The following is a 15,612-nucleotide window of genomic DNA, read 5'->3' as shown; positions in this document are numbered from 1 at the left end:
TTTCATGTTGTGCCACCGTAATTGTTACACTTTTCCAAAATAACAAAACACATCTAATTATTAAATACCACACACAAATAAACATAAATTTTTGATTTTATTATGTTTTACTTTTCAAGACCTTCAGTAACCTCTGGTTTGTTAAGTCTGGGGTTTACTCTCAGTTATCTTCTTTATCATTCAACAGTATTTGACACAATTAATCACTCCTTTGTTTTAGAAATAAATTTTCACTTGGCTTCAAGGATACTGCACTCTACTATTTGCCCTCTTCTCTTATTGCTGCTGCTTCTCAGTCTCCTTTGCTGGTATCCCCAGCTTCTCAGCATATTCACTCCCTAAGGTAATCTCATCACTTTTGTCGCTCCCAAATATGTATCTCTAAGCCAGACCTATCCTGTGAACCTGTGTCTGGTATCTACCCAACATCTCCACTTGTATGCCTAATAATCATTTAGAATGTAATATACCCCAAAACCAAACTCCGTATCTTCTCCCTTAAGTCTATTTCATTGATATTTTTCTCCATCTCAGTTACTAGCAACACCATCCTTGCAGTAGTGCATAGGCCAAAATTTGGTCATTTTTGACTTCTCTTTTCTTCTCACAACTCACATCTACTCTGTCAGGAAATCCTTTTGATTCCGTTTTCAAAATAGATACAGAAATGACTGCTTCTATATCCATAACTGTCATCCTGATCTGAGCCACCATGATCTTTCATCTGGATTATGGTCATAGTCCCTTAACTGGTTTCTTTGCTTTTACTCTTGTCCCCCTGAAGTATGTTCTTTTCACAGTACATGGTAACCCTTCTAAAATATTTCAAATTATGTGACTTCTCTGCTCTTCTCTGCTCAAATCTTCTAGTAGCTTCCCACTTAGAATAAAAGCCCAAATACTTATTGTTCTACAGAGATCCTATAGATTTGGCCTTTCATTATCTATTGGACTTTTTCTGCTTGATGTACTATTGTAGCATTACCCTTCACTGTTCCTTGCATATGCCAGGTGCACTTCTGCCTCTGGATGTGTGAACTGGCTAGATATTCTTTTCTTTAAAGAATGCTTTTATGTGCTTTAGGTGAAAGTTTACATAGCAAATTTGTTTACCCAGTCAATAGTTGATATATACGTTGTTCCATGACATTGGTTTGTCCTTTTGTGTTTGACATATTTTACTCAACATGGTGTCCTCCATATTCATCCATGTTATGTGATATTTTGTAATTACTCTTTTTGGTACCACGGTATTCTATTGTATGTGTGTACCATAGTTTGTTTATTCATTTATCCATTGATGGGTGTTTAGGTTGTTTCCATCTTTTTGCTTTTCTGAATAATGTGATGAATGTAGATGTGCATATAACTGTTTGTGTCACTGTTCTTACCTTTCTAGGAAAGATACCTGCTGGATCTTACAGTATTTCTATTTCTAGCTTTTTAAGAAATAAAATGGTATGCCCTACCATACCATTTTCAGCAGAGCAATAGCTCTTCATGAAGCTTTCTATACATAGTTTTCTGTTAGGCTCGGCCTCTGTTCTGATACTGAATTTAATTTCATTCCTGTGCTTTTGCCAGCCATGTCAGAATCACACACTATCTGTCAGTCGGACTTTTGCCTTGTATAAGTGCTTATCTACATGTGTCTGCATATAGTTGCCACATTAAGTAATGAGAATAAAGTGGTGAACAAAACAGATGTGGTTTCTAACCTAATAGATGCATGTACCAAGAAGATTTAATGTAGTACGGGGATTATGTATCATTGCTTAAAGATGGAACAGCCTTGATAAACCCCTAGGCTTTGAATTGAAATCTTAGAAGGACCATTCCCTAGGAGACAGGATAAAACTGAAATAGATCATCTCCAGGAAAGCCTAAACCCAGACTAATCTTCCTGTACTCTCTCTTTTTCCAGAAGAAACCTAATATTCTTAGAAGATAGCATGATCTAATGCCTCAATTTTTCATTTATTTAGTTTGGCTTCTAATAATAAATTACAAGGCATGCTAAAATAAAAACAAAAACAAAAACAAAAAAATAACAGGAATGTATCCTAGATATGTATCTTCCCAAATAATGAGATGTGCACAAAATTATTCATCAGAAAAGTTTTCATATTAGCAAAAATACTGGAAATATTCAAGGACATTGATAGAGGATTGGTTAAATAATTATCTGTTTTCATGTAATGTAGTATTTTTCACACAGGCATTATTGGCATTTGGAACTGTGTGTCTTATACTGCCCTGACAGGATATTTTATATCTTTTTACCAGCCTAGTAACTACAAGTTATACCTCCATGGTTTGAGATAACCAAAAATGCTCCTACACATTCTCATATACATCTGTGATGGGGCATTCCAGTTGGAAATCATTGATATTATGGAATTTTGTGCAGCTATAAAGAGAAGGAAAGAGAGAGACCAGGGTGGGAGGTGAGAAGAAAGCTGATTTATAAATTGATAGGAAAATACCTGAGGTCATTTGATACGGTTAAAAGGAAAATGCAGGGTAGAGCTGTAAGTATAGTTTGCTATTTATGTGAGAAAGGAGGAAAGTAAAAATAGATATTTGAATTGTTTACATGTACATAAAATTCTGTATTGTTACATAAGAAACTAGTGAAAGGAATTATATTACCTGTGGGGTCTGGTGGGCAAAGAGAAATGAGAAATGGGGTGCAAGAAATACTTTTACTGTTTACCTTTTTATATTGTTTTGATTTTAAAAGTTTTATTTATTTTCTTATTGTTGATGAAATATATATATAGCAAAACTATATACCATTTCAACCATCTCTACATGTACAATTCAGTGACTGATTACATTCTTCGAGTTTTGCAACCAATCCTACCCTTCTTTTCTGAGTTCCTCCTCCATTAGCATATACTCATTCCCCCTTAAGGTTCCTGTCTAATATTTCTAGTTGCTGTTGTCACTTTAATCCCATATAGATAGTTCTTAAAAGAGCATAATGCTCAAGACAGACTTTTTTTATTAGTTAAGCTGAACTATTGTTTGATTTTAAGAAGACTTTAGGGGTTAACTTTGGTTTTTAAATTTAAATTTTTGTTTTAAAGTTTACACCAGGGCAATGATTTCAGAAAGTCGGGAGTCCATCAGAGTTTGCAATTGTGTTCTGCATTTTCCTTCTTTGCCTTTGGATTCTTCTGTAGATCTTTGATCAAAATGGTCAGCAATGGTAGCTGGGCACATCTAGTTCTTCAGGTCTCATGGCAAAGAAATAAGTTGTTCATGGAGGTCATTAGCCACACAGTGCCATATCTTCCTTCTATTCTTGACTTTCCTTCTTCTTCTCTTGCTACAGGTGAATAGAGACCAATTATTGTGCCTTAGACAGCCAATTTCAAACTTTTAAGACTCCAGGCACTAAGCATTAATCCAGGAGGTAGAACAGAAGCACGAAATATATTATTAGACCAATTAACTGGGATGTCCCATGAAACCATATGTTCTAAACCTCAAACTAAGAAATTAAATCTCCCAGGAAGTTTTTGGTTGTCCATACATAGTCTTAGCAGCTAAACTTTTTTTTCTTACTTTTAAAATGTGAATATAATACCTGTTCAGAAATTTTAAAAATAAAATTGAATTTTAGAAATAAGTACTCTGTTTGTTAATGTAATAATTTCTGAGATTCATTTAAAATTTATGTATTGATTAAAAATATGTTTTGGGCTTTTTCAAATCTTGTCTTTCTTTTTTTTTACCTTTACTTTTATTCAGTGGAGTAGGGCGAAACTGGGGCTGGGCATCTGCAGGTAGCAGCATTCTGGCTGAATTTGGTACCCTACATATGGAGTTTGTCCACCTCAGCTACTTGACTGGGGATCCGGTTTACTTCAAAAAGGTTAGTGTTCCCCTCTTCTTTTCTTTGTTTGCTATTAAAGAGCCCTTTTAAATTTATTAAAATCTTAATTTCTAAGCCTTGAGTAATGCTTAGAAATTATTTATCTTTTTGGAAATAGGTTTATCAGGAATGTTTGTTTTTAATCCCCAAAAAAGTTCTTTCTATTGAGAACCTATTTAAAATATATGACAAATTTAAACCACTATTAGGTTTTTAAAAAATTCCATTGTCATTTCTATAAGCACTGTCCTGAAGTTCCTTGCCAGCATGGTAATACAAGAAAAAAAAATGAAAAAGATTTAAACATTGGAAAGAAAGCAAAAACACAGTAAATATTTTATCAATTTTATGATTACCTAAAATATACCTATATTTAAATTACTAAAAATAACAAGAGTTTAATGTGGTTTTTGAAAAAAAAAAAGTCAGTATAAATAATAAAAATCAGTAGCATTTTTTTTCCTGGACCAAATACAAAAGACAAAAAAGTTACCATGTTTAAAAAAAAATACCTTATGTAGTGGTAACAAATGTGTAAGATTGCTACAAATCTAACAAAAGGTGAATCAAAGTAAAAACTTCACTAAAGAAGATCAAAATAAATATAGGAATGTGTATGATCATGTATAGGTAGACAATATTGTAAAAATTTCAGTCATCCTCAGGTTGGTCTGTAGCATTATATCAAATGCCAGTCAGATCTTAAAAGACTTTTTATAAAATGGAATTTAACAAGACACTTATAAAATTTATATAGATAAGATACATTTGAGATATTCCTGAAGAAAAACAGTATGGCTATATATGTGCTACCTAATTATCAACACTGACAGTGGGATATTGGTACATAGAGACAAATAAATGGATTAACAGAATAGATAGCCCATAAAAAGATCCATATATTTTTAAGAAACTTGTTATAACAAAGATAGCATTATAGATTACAACAGATAACTCCTGGAACATTAAAGGCTTAAACGTAAAAGGTAAAACTTAGACATTTTTAGAAAGAGAAAATAACAAAACACTTATACCCTTGGAGTACGGAAAGATTTTTAAACCAGAAATGAAAAATATTGTCTGGTAAAGTTAAAAATACACATAAAGTTAAATAGAGCAGTGAAAATTAATTAATTATGATTATATTCATGAGTTAAAATTGTATTACTTTTATGAAGCACAAAACAAACAGTACCGAAAACTATATGACTTAGGAATTCAAAGGGGTTTTAACAAAGTCAAGAAAGTGACAAACACTGAATTGAAGACTGTGACTACATTTAGGCAGTGATCTGTGTAAAGTTTCAAAAGTGTTTGTAGTATTATATTTCTTAAATTGGGATGTGAATAGAATGTATATGTATATTCCTTCCTGTGTAGGACGTTTTATTAAAAACAAAGTAGAAAAATAAGAATTTTCAGATAACGACAACAAATGGTCTTTGAATTTGTTAGAATTTGTCTTTCTCTAACTAAATGAACAATAACAGTAAAAGTAGTGAAAACCAGAAATTCATCAGCAGCCATGAAAGAAGTAAAGTCTGCAGCTGAGTTATTTAAAAATCAGAACTCTTTTCCTACCACCATCAAAAAAAAGGGGGATGTAGGTTCTGAGTGAAGAAGAAACAAAAATCTACATTAATACCCAGCTTTGATAACATTTATTTTTGTTAATTGCTTTCTTAATTTTATTATGTTTAGGTCATGCACATTCGGAAACTGCTTCAGAAAATGGATCGTCCAAATGGTCTTTATCCAAATTATTTGAACCCGAGAACAGGGCGCTGGGGTCAGTGTAAGTATCTCTAGCACCACTGATGCTTTGTTAAAAGATTTTTTTGTCTGAAATTACTTGCTTAACGTAGTGAAAAGTGTACTGTTTATAGAATTATAAACCTTCAGTTTATGTCAAATCCTGTGATCTACTGATGCTGTTACCTTTGACAAATTTCTAATCTCTAGAAGCTTTAGTTTTCCCAGTTGTAAGATGGAAACTGATAATCTGTTACACAAGAGTGTATTATTTCATATATGTATAATAAGTACTTTAGAAAAATGTAGTATGGCATTTGGGAAAGGTAGTGCTTTAAATCCCTGTTAATAAATCATATCATCCTGTAAGTAAGAGCATTGTTTGATGCAGACTGCACTAGAGATTACAAGGACTATAATATTTATAGTACCTTCATAGACTGGTGCCCAGAAGCCCTTTTCCTTCTCTGTTCCTACTTGACCCCAACTGTAGTCAAATCAGTGCAGCTTTTAAACAGAAGACACTATTCTTTGTCTAGTAAATTGACTAAGGATAGGGACATTTCCTTGTACCAACTGATTCAAAGAGGCTTGAAAATTTGTATGCCCTTTAGGACAAAGTTATGAAAACATCTAAGTCATACCAAATACCTTGAGGGAATGAGTGGTTGGGTATGGAGGCTCAGGACCATAGTGTTGAGACACTAAGATCAATTGGCATAACATAGTTTATAAGGACTCTATTCTACATCTTACTTTGGTGAGTAGCAGTTGGGGTCTTAAAGTTTGTGAGTGGCCATCTAAGGTGCAACTACTGATCTCTTCCCATCCAGAGCAAAGAACAGTAAAGATGCAGGAAAAAGTTAGTCCAAAGGAATAATGGAGCACATGAACCCCAGCCAACACAATCCTGAGACCAGAAGAACTAGATGGTATCTGGCTACCACTGTTGACTCCTCTGAGAGGAATCACAGTAAGAGGTCTCAGACAGAGTGGGGGAACATGTAGAATAAAACTCAAAATCATAAAAAAGACCAGGCTTACTAGTATGATGAATACAGGTAGGACCCCTCCAAGGCTATGGCTCTTAGATACACTTCAAGCTGGAACTAACTTAATGCCCATGACTCATCTGTCACCCAGATGATAGGTAGGCCTGTAAGGTAAACAGTAATAGCAGGAGGATATTGATTGTTCATTAGAACAATCAAGCATATGAGATCAAAAGGACAGCATTTGCCTAGGGATAGAGCTAGGAAGGTGGGAGAGGATGAGAAGGAAGGAAAAAAAAAGGGGATGGGCACAGGGAGGAAGTGGGAAGAATGCTGTTACAGTGTGGGGATTGCAGTAAATGTCACAAAACAGAATGTGTGTGGGTTGTTGAATGGAAAGCCAGTTTTCTCTGTAAACTTTCACCCAAATCACAATATAAAATATAAAAAAAAAAAAAGGAGGGTGATCCAAGAGAATATGGAAATTACCGAACCAATATAATTAATAGCCCACACCATAAAATTTTGCTCAAAATACTTGAGAAATGGTTACATTAGTACATAGACAGGGAATTGCCAGTAATTCAAGTCAGATTCAAAAGAGGATGTTGAACAAGGGATGTCATTGCTGATGTCAAATGGATCTTAGCTGAAGGCAGAGAGAACCAGAAAGATGTCTACCTGTATTTCATTGACTATGCAAAGGAATTCAGCATGTGGATCATAACAAATTATGGATAATGTTGTGAAGAATAAGAATTCCAGAACACTTAATTGTGCTCATGCGGAACCTGTACAAAGACCAAGAGGCAGTGATTTGAACAGAACAAGAAGTTTAAAATCAGGCAAGGTGAGTGTCAGGGTTGTATCCTTTCATCATACTTATTCATTCTGTATGCTGAGCAGTTAATCCGAGAAGCTGGAGTATATGAAGAAGGATGTGGCATCAAGACTGGAGGAAGACTCATTAACAACCCATGATATGCAGATGACACAACGTTGTTTGCTGAAAGCAAAGAGAACTTGAAACACTTATTGATGAAGCTCAAAAACTATAGCCTTCATTACACCTCAACATAAAGAAAACTACAATCCTCACAACTAGACCAATAAGCAACACCATGATAAATGGAAAAAAGATTGATGTTGTCAAGGATTTCATTTTACTTGGATCCACAATCAACACCCATGGAAGCAGCGGTCAAGAAATCCAGCGACATACTGCATTGGGCAAATTGGTTGCAAACGACCTCTTTAAAGTGCTGAAGAGCAAAGATGCCGCTCTGAAGACTAAAGTGCTCCTGACCTAAACTATGGTGTTTTCAGTCACTTCATATGCATGAGAAAGCTGGGCAATGAATAAGAAAGACAGAGGAAGAGTTGATGCCTTTGAATTATGGTGTTGACAAAGAGTATTGATTATGCCATGGACTGCCAGAAGAACGAACAAATCTGCTTTGGATGAAGTATAATCAGGATGCCTCTTAGAAGCAAAGATGGTGGTGAGACTTTGCCTCTCTTACTTTGATCATGTTGTCAGGAGAGACCAGTCCCTGAAGAAGGATATCATGCTTGGTGAAGTAGAGGGTCAACGAAAAAGGGGAAGACCTTCAATGAGATGGATTGACACAGTGGCTGCAACAGTCAACTCAAGCAAAGCAATGGTTGTGAATATGGTGCAGGATCAGGCAGGATTTCATTCTGTTGCACACAGGACAGCTGTGAGTCAGAACTCACTCAGCAACAACCACATGAATCAGACAACTGGACAGTACTTCAACATCAAAAGTATGCATGTGGTTGAGGATATATAGTAGTTAATAAGGCAGAAAAACTTCTGCCGTCTGGAGCTTAGATTCCAGTAGGGGATAGAAAATAAAAATGTAAACAAGGGAAAATTGACTAGTTCGAGAGACTGTTAAAAGCTTTGTGAAAAATGAAACTGGTAATATGCTAGAGAGTGGCAGGGAAAAGAGGAGAAAAGAAAACTTTTCTGAGGATTGAACTTTCACCATGTGTTTTACTTAAAGTTCTGTTGAGAAACTGAAGAGACCTAATTTTAGCCACAATAGCCTTTTCTTCAGGAAAGTAATCTCTGACCTTTCTGACTATGTGCTACTCTTTATTTCACATTTATTGGGTGATTATTTAATTAATGTCCTACTCACCCAAGGACCATGTTGTATGAGAACAAGTTCAGAGTCAATGTTTGCTTTGCACTCCATCCAGGCACCAACAGTGAATTTGCTTGTCATAGGGGTTCAGTGAAGAAAAAAAAAAAAAATGCATGCTCTTTGAACCAGTGACTCGTTATTGGGAACTTATTCCAAAGATATCATCAGAGCTATATATAAAAGTTTATTTACAATAACTTTTAAATTATTTTAATAGGAATTATTTGGATTCTAAAACTGTACTGTCCAATTTCTGTTATGATAAAAATGGTCTGTAGTTGTACTGTCACATACAGTAGTCACTAGCCATATATGACTGCTGAGTACTTGAAATGTGCTAGGAACTGCATTTTAAATTTCATTTACTTTTAATTAAACTTAAATAGCTACCTGTAATAGTGGCTATTGCATGAAACAGCACAGTTTTTGAACATAAGACTGGGTAATCTACTTCCATAGAGATACCACCTTGGAAACCCAAGGAGAGGTTGCTGTGAGTCAAAATTTACTTAACAGCAGTGAGTTTGAATTATACTAGAGATTTGGTTAAATTTTAATGCTACCTCCAAATGTCATTAAAAGTGATGCTATAGAATACTTGATACAGACAAATATATATATGGAAAGATATTAAGGAACCCTGATGGTTCGGTAGTTAAGCACATGGCTGCTAACCAAAAGGTCAACAATTCAAACCCACAAGCTGCTCCACAGAAGAAAAATGTGGCAGTTTGCTTCCATAAAGATTACAGCCTTGGAAGCCACACAGGGCAGTTCTACTCTGACCTGTAGGGTTACTTTGAGTCATGATCGACTGAACAGCGGTGGGTTTGGTAGAAAGATACTTACAGAGAAAACAAGCAACCAGAGTTTATCTGTAGTTTTCCAAAGTTGTGATTTGTGGTATTTTTATATTCTTATTATTTTCCTTTATTATTCAAATTTGATGATGAACATGTATTACTTTTAAAGTAAGATTAAAAGCATTTTTAAATAAAGAAGACAGTAACATCTGCTACACCAAAATCTTATAATACAAAAAAAAAAAGTCACTGAGAATTTGCAAGCTTTGAAATGATCAATAGTATAACATTGATGGCAACTTAATTGTTAAGAAGACAACTCTACTAATCTCCCCTGTTCCCCCACCCCAAAATAAGTTCAGGTTACTTCTTTATAATGTATTCACTCTCAGAAGTTACTGGCTTTGAGTATATTATATAAAGAGCTATTCACTAGTTGCTTTGGTAAGAGGTCTTTAAAATCCTAGAGGAGCTGCTCTAATATCCCTTTAGCAGCTGCAGTCCTTACTAAATAGTTCATTTTGTTCCTTTTAATGTTTTTGTACATTTTATTTCAGCTTCTGAAAAGTATATCAAATTCCTTTATTATATTTGATCATTATACATCTGCCATATCTATAAAAAGCCTGCAAAACAAACAGTGAATTCAACAGAAATTTAACAATTTCAGCTTTGGCTAACTGTATTGTAATTAGAATAATGATAATGTCTATGACATGCATATAGCAATCACAGAGAATAATTACTGGTAATTACCTTCAGGAAAAGTACTTGGCAAAAGATATGAAAGATTATTCTAAGGAACTTAGATTTAAAGAAACATCCTTAGTTGTTTTTTTTTTTTTTAAGTTTTCTAAGTACAACACTTAGCTTATGCCATTTTATGATTAAAGAAAATGTAGAAAATCAGTTGCTACTGATAACATTAAATTTTATACTTCGAAGTTAAAATTGTGGGGAAAACGAGAATGAGTGTAATACTTGAGTTAGAAGCCTTAAGTTCTAACCCTGGCTTTTGTTCAAGAATTCCCTTGAAGAATAATTTAAGGAATAAGTTCTGTTAGAAACCTGCCATTAACTGCATGACATGCTCGGATAGGTCATATGAATCATTGATATTTAGGAGTACTTTATAGCATGTCATCAATTTCTGAATATCAAAAAGATCTTGAAGTGACGTGGTTTATCAAATTTGACACCCAGACAGACATGGTTCACAGGTTCAAATAAGAAAGTCCGACTACTAGGTGATAAATTCCATAGTTACCATGGATCTCAGACTTCTGCTATATACTCATTTATTAAGCACATAATCTTTTATTGGAATGGCTGCTTATAAGAGCTGCAAAGGAGGTTAAAATTGCATCAGGAACCTGACAGGCAGAACTGGGACTAAAGCCTCTGACCTAAGTAGCCTATAGCTATGACTGTAAACCCTGACAGTAATTCACAGATATTGAAAACATTTTTCCTAAATCATACCTCTCCCTGCTTTTCCTCACCTTGTTTCATTTACTTTAATTCTGTTATCATTTTTTTTAACTTGTTTTCTTTTCTACTCATTTTCTAATCTTTTCCATAGGTCTACAGTCTATACAGGAGCTCTGGTGGCATAGTGCCTAAGGCATTGACTGCTAACCAGAAGGCTGGCTGTTCAGACCCACCAGCCATTCCTTGGAAGGAAGGTTGGGCAATCTACTTGCGTAGTTATTAAAAGAAAAAAGAAAGAAAGAAAAAAAAAACTGCTGTCGATTCAGACCCCTCCTTGTGTTTCTGAGGCGGTATCACTACGGAAATAAGATTGCCCCACCTTCTTTCTTAGGAGTGGCTGGAGAGTTTGAACCACCACCTTCTGATTAGCAGTCAGGTGCCTTAGGCACTAGGCAACCAGAGCTTCCATACTGCCTTGGAAACCCAAGGAGAGGTTCACTATGAGTCGGATCTGATTCGACGGCAGTGAGTTTGAGTTTGTACAGTGTATACAGAAATAGAGGAGCTCTGGTAGCGTAGTGCCTAAGGCACTTGACTGCTAACCGGAAGGCTGGCGGTTCAAACCCACCAGCCACTCCTCGGAAGGAAGATGGGGCAATCTACTTCTGTAGTGATACTGCCTCGAAAACCCAAGGAGGGGTCGCTATGATTTGGGTCTGACTCGACAGCACATAACAACAACAACAAATACAGAAATAGATATATGAGGCCAGAGGGCCGAAAATATTTTTTTTTTTTTTTTTTTTAACTCTCAACAAGGATGCTTTTTTTTTTTTTTTTTTTTTTTACACATTTCTAGCCATGGTCTTACGCATTATCATTCCATAGTGTTGTTATTATTAGATTTAATACATTTTCTCTCATTCAGTCACTAGCACATTTATTTAGACATTGATGTTTTTAAGGAAGACCAAAGAATTGATGCATTCATTAGAAGAATTACGGTGTTGGTGGAAAGTATTGAATATACCATAGACTTCCAGAAGAATGAACAAATCTTTCTTGGAAGAAATACAACCAGAATGCTCCTTAGAAAGGAGAATGGCGAGACTTTGTTTCACATACTATATGGACATATTATCAGGAGGAACCAGTAGAAGATCAACGAAAAAGAGGAAGACCCTCAACAAGATGGATTAGCACAGTGGCTACAGCAGTGGGCCAAAACATAGCAATAAATTGTGGGTATGGCACAGGACCCAGGAAGCGTTTTGTTCTGTTGTACATAGATTGCTATGAGTTGGAACTGACTTGATGGCACCTAACAACGACCTTTAAAATATATCTGGAATTCGACTGTTATCACCCTGAGTCAAGCCACCCTCTCTTGCTGGATTATAGTAAATGATCTTACTGTTTCTGCCTCTGCTCCCCTTAAATCTATTTTTTCTTTCTTTCTTCTTTTCTTAATGCATTTTATTGAAATATAATTTATGTACAGTGAAATACACAAAACTAAAGTGACATGGGTCAATACTTTTTTTTTTTTTTTTTGGTCACTGTTCCCTCCTCTGCCCTCCCACCCCTGGCAACCAACAAAGAAAGTTTCCTTCTATATATAAACCTTTCCTTGACCCTCTACAACAATGAACTAATACTGTATTTGTCCTGTGATTGAATTATTTCACTCAACATAATGTTATCCAAGTTCATCCATGTTAATGTGTGTTTTGCAGACTCTACATTATTCTTTAGTGCTGCATAGCATTCCATTATGTGTATGTACCATAGTTTGGTCATCCACTTTTCTGTTGATGGGCATGTAGTTTGTTTCCATCTTTTTGCTATTGTAAATAGTGCTGAGATGAATGAAGATGGATGTGCATATATCTGTTTCTATCCTAGCTCTCAACCTCTCTAGGATATATACCTAGTAATGGGATTGCTGGATCAAATGTTGTTGTTGTTGTTGTTATGTGCCGTCGAGTCGGACCCGACTCATAGCGACCCCTCCTTGGGTTTCCAAGGCAGTATCACTACGGAAGTAGATTGCCCCATCTTCCCCCTGAGGAGTGGCTGGTGAGTTTGAACTGTCAGCCTTCTGGTTAGTAGTCAAGTGCTTTAGGCACTATGCTACTGGCTCAAATGGCATTTCCAATTCCAGCTTTCTAAGGAATCAGCATACTGCTTTCCACAGTGGTTGTATCACTTCACAGTCCCACCAGCAGTGTATAAGAGTCCCAATCTCCCCACATCCCCTCCAGCATTTGTTATTTTCTGTCTTGGTGAATCTTGCCATCAGTGCTGAGGTGCAGTGGTATCTCATTGTTGTTCCGGTTTGCATCTCTCGGATAGCCAGTGATCATGAGCATCTCTTCATGTATTTACTGGCTGCCTGACCTCCTTAGTGAAGTGTCTATACATGTTTTCTCATTTTTCAATTGGATTGTTAATTCCTTTGGTGTTGAGGCATTGGAGTTTTCTGTGAATCAGAGATAAGTCCTTGCCATATATGTAATTATCAACAAATAAGAATTTGTTGTTGTCATTTTGTTACGTGCTTTTTCATGGTGTTGAATTCTTTGTTCCATATCATTTTCTCTGCTGAGCTCAATTTGATTATGAATCGTGTTAACACTTCCTTCATTGCTATTGTTTTAGTATTTGCTAAATATTTGTGCTAGTTCTCTTTTATACTTTGATGTGAAGGTTTATCATTTTTCTTTGAGCTTACCCTGTGATTTATCGTTTTCCTCCCAAGTTTAGAACAGTCCATTCTATCTAGTAGTTTTCTTGCTCCCTACCATTTAGAAGTTCTGTAATTACACATTTTTTTTCCTCTTTTTGGTTTATAGTTGCCCTCATTTGTCAATTGATGTTGTTGGTTCCCTTGTAGCCTTATTTACTTTGGATACTTCTATAACTGGGTTGGTGTCTGGGTTATGTCTTCATGTGTATTAATGGTTGGTTATCATTTGCTATTGTTGGTTCTCTGTCCAAAGGACTCCCTTTAGTATCTCTTGTAAGGTTGGTGTGGTTTTAACAAATTCCCTTAATTTTTGCTTATCTGGAAATGTCCTAATTTCACCATCATATTTGAGGGACAGTTTTGCTGGGTACATCATTTTTGTTTGGAAATTTTTCTCTTTCAGGGTTTTATATATACCATCCCATTGTCTTCTCACATGCATAGTTTCTGTTGAGAAATCTGAGTTTAGTCTTACTGGTTGCCTCTTGTAGGTAATCTTTTGTTTTTCCTGTGCTGCTTTCAAAATTCTTTCTTTGTCTTTGGTTTTGGTGAGTTTGATGATGATATATCTTGGTGATTTTCTTTTGGGGTCTCTCTGTTTGAGGTTCATTGGACTTCTTGTATGGATATTTTCTCGTCTTTCATCATACCAGGGAAATTGTCTTCCAACAATTTTTTCTTGGGTTTATTTGTCCCTTCCTGTTCTGAAATTCTGATTACACATAGGTTATTCCTTTTGATGGTATCCCAATTGAACCCTAGGCTTTCTTCATTTTGTTTTGACCATTGTTCTCATTGATCCCTTTCCAAAGAAGTATTGAGGTATTTACCTTCAGTCTCACTAATTCTGTCTTCTATCAATTCAATTCTATTCCTTTGCCTATTCAGTGTGTTATCTGTTACTGAAAATTTTAGTTTTAATCTTGTGGATTTCTGTCTGGAGATTTTGTATCATTTCTAACTTTTCATTTATGTTGTTATTTTGTTCTAGTATTGTCTTTTGAAATTGTTCTAGGATTTTTGTCTGTGTTTTCCTAAATTTTGTCAGTGTTTTCCTTGATCTGTCCCTCAATTCGTTGAAGGTACCTAAATAAAATTATTTTGAATTCCTTATCAGGGAGTTCCAATGCTTGTCTTCCTCAGGGATGTGTTTTGGGACTGTATTCTAGTCCCTTGTTTCTCCTGCTTTATCTTGCTTCTTTGTGTGGACTGTGATGCTCTGTTTTCTCCAAAGTATTGTGATGTTTTTGTGTTTATATTTAATTGATGATTATGTATTGGAATGACTTGCCCATGATTTTTGTTTTCTTTGTTTTGTTTGGATTTTATCTATGTAAGCAGGTGCTGTGCTGTGCTCCTCCATTCACTAGTTGGCAGCATATGTACACTCACCACCTGTCTCCTTTCCCATTGTCAGCCTCCTGTATGTCCCTGCTGTCCTTGGAAAACAGAGCCTATTCATAGGTCCCTGGAATCTGAATGAGAATGCTGTCACTTTCAAATCCAAAATGGCCACTGCTTGTAAACATTCAAAATGGCAGCACCCTCGGTCACTTTAAATATCCAAAATGGCTACTGCTTGTAAACATTCAAAAGAGCTATGCCCTCAGTCATTTTAAATATCCAAAATGGCCACCGCTTGTAAACATTCAAACTGGCTATACCGTCCGGACAGCAGAAAGTCCATAGCTCAGGTTGTCTCCCTCCTTGCTGTTTCCCTTCCTAGTCATAGGCCACCAGCGTAGTCGTACATGCAGCCCTTGACCAGGGCTGATCTTTAGGTCAATGCTCAGGTCCCAACACCACTTGGAATTATTCAGGCTGTTGT

The 15,612-nt window shown here is 35.7% G+C and overlaps 1 protein-coding gene across 1 annotated transcript in view; it reads left to right on the top strand.

The window, feature by feature from the left end:
* Positions 1-15,612, top strand: part of MAN1A2 (mannosidase alpha class 1A member 2) — a 448,144-nt gene that overhangs the window by 318,445 nt on the left and 114,087 nt on the right. The window contains exons 7-8 of the mRNA XM_007948607.2: positions 3,760-3,883; positions 5,585-5,678. Of these exons, the coding sequence (XP_007946798.1) occupies positions 3,760-3,883; positions 5,585-5,678 (218 nt within the window). The remainder of the gene's footprint in view (positions 1-3,759; positions 3,884-5,584; positions 5,679-15,612) is intronic.

This window comes from Orycteropus afer, unplaced genomic scaffold (assembly GCF_000298275.1).
Source record: "Orycteropus afer afer isolate SDZICR_OR568_19922 unplaced genomic scaffold, OryAfe1.0 scaffold00010, whole genome shotgun sequence".
NCBI lineage: Eukaryota > Metazoa > Chordata > Mammalia > Tubulidentata > Orycteropodidae > Orycteropus > Orycteropus afer.
The sequence above is the reverse complement of the archived record's forward strand: the minus strand, read 5'-3'. Positions and strand labels throughout refer to the sequence as shown.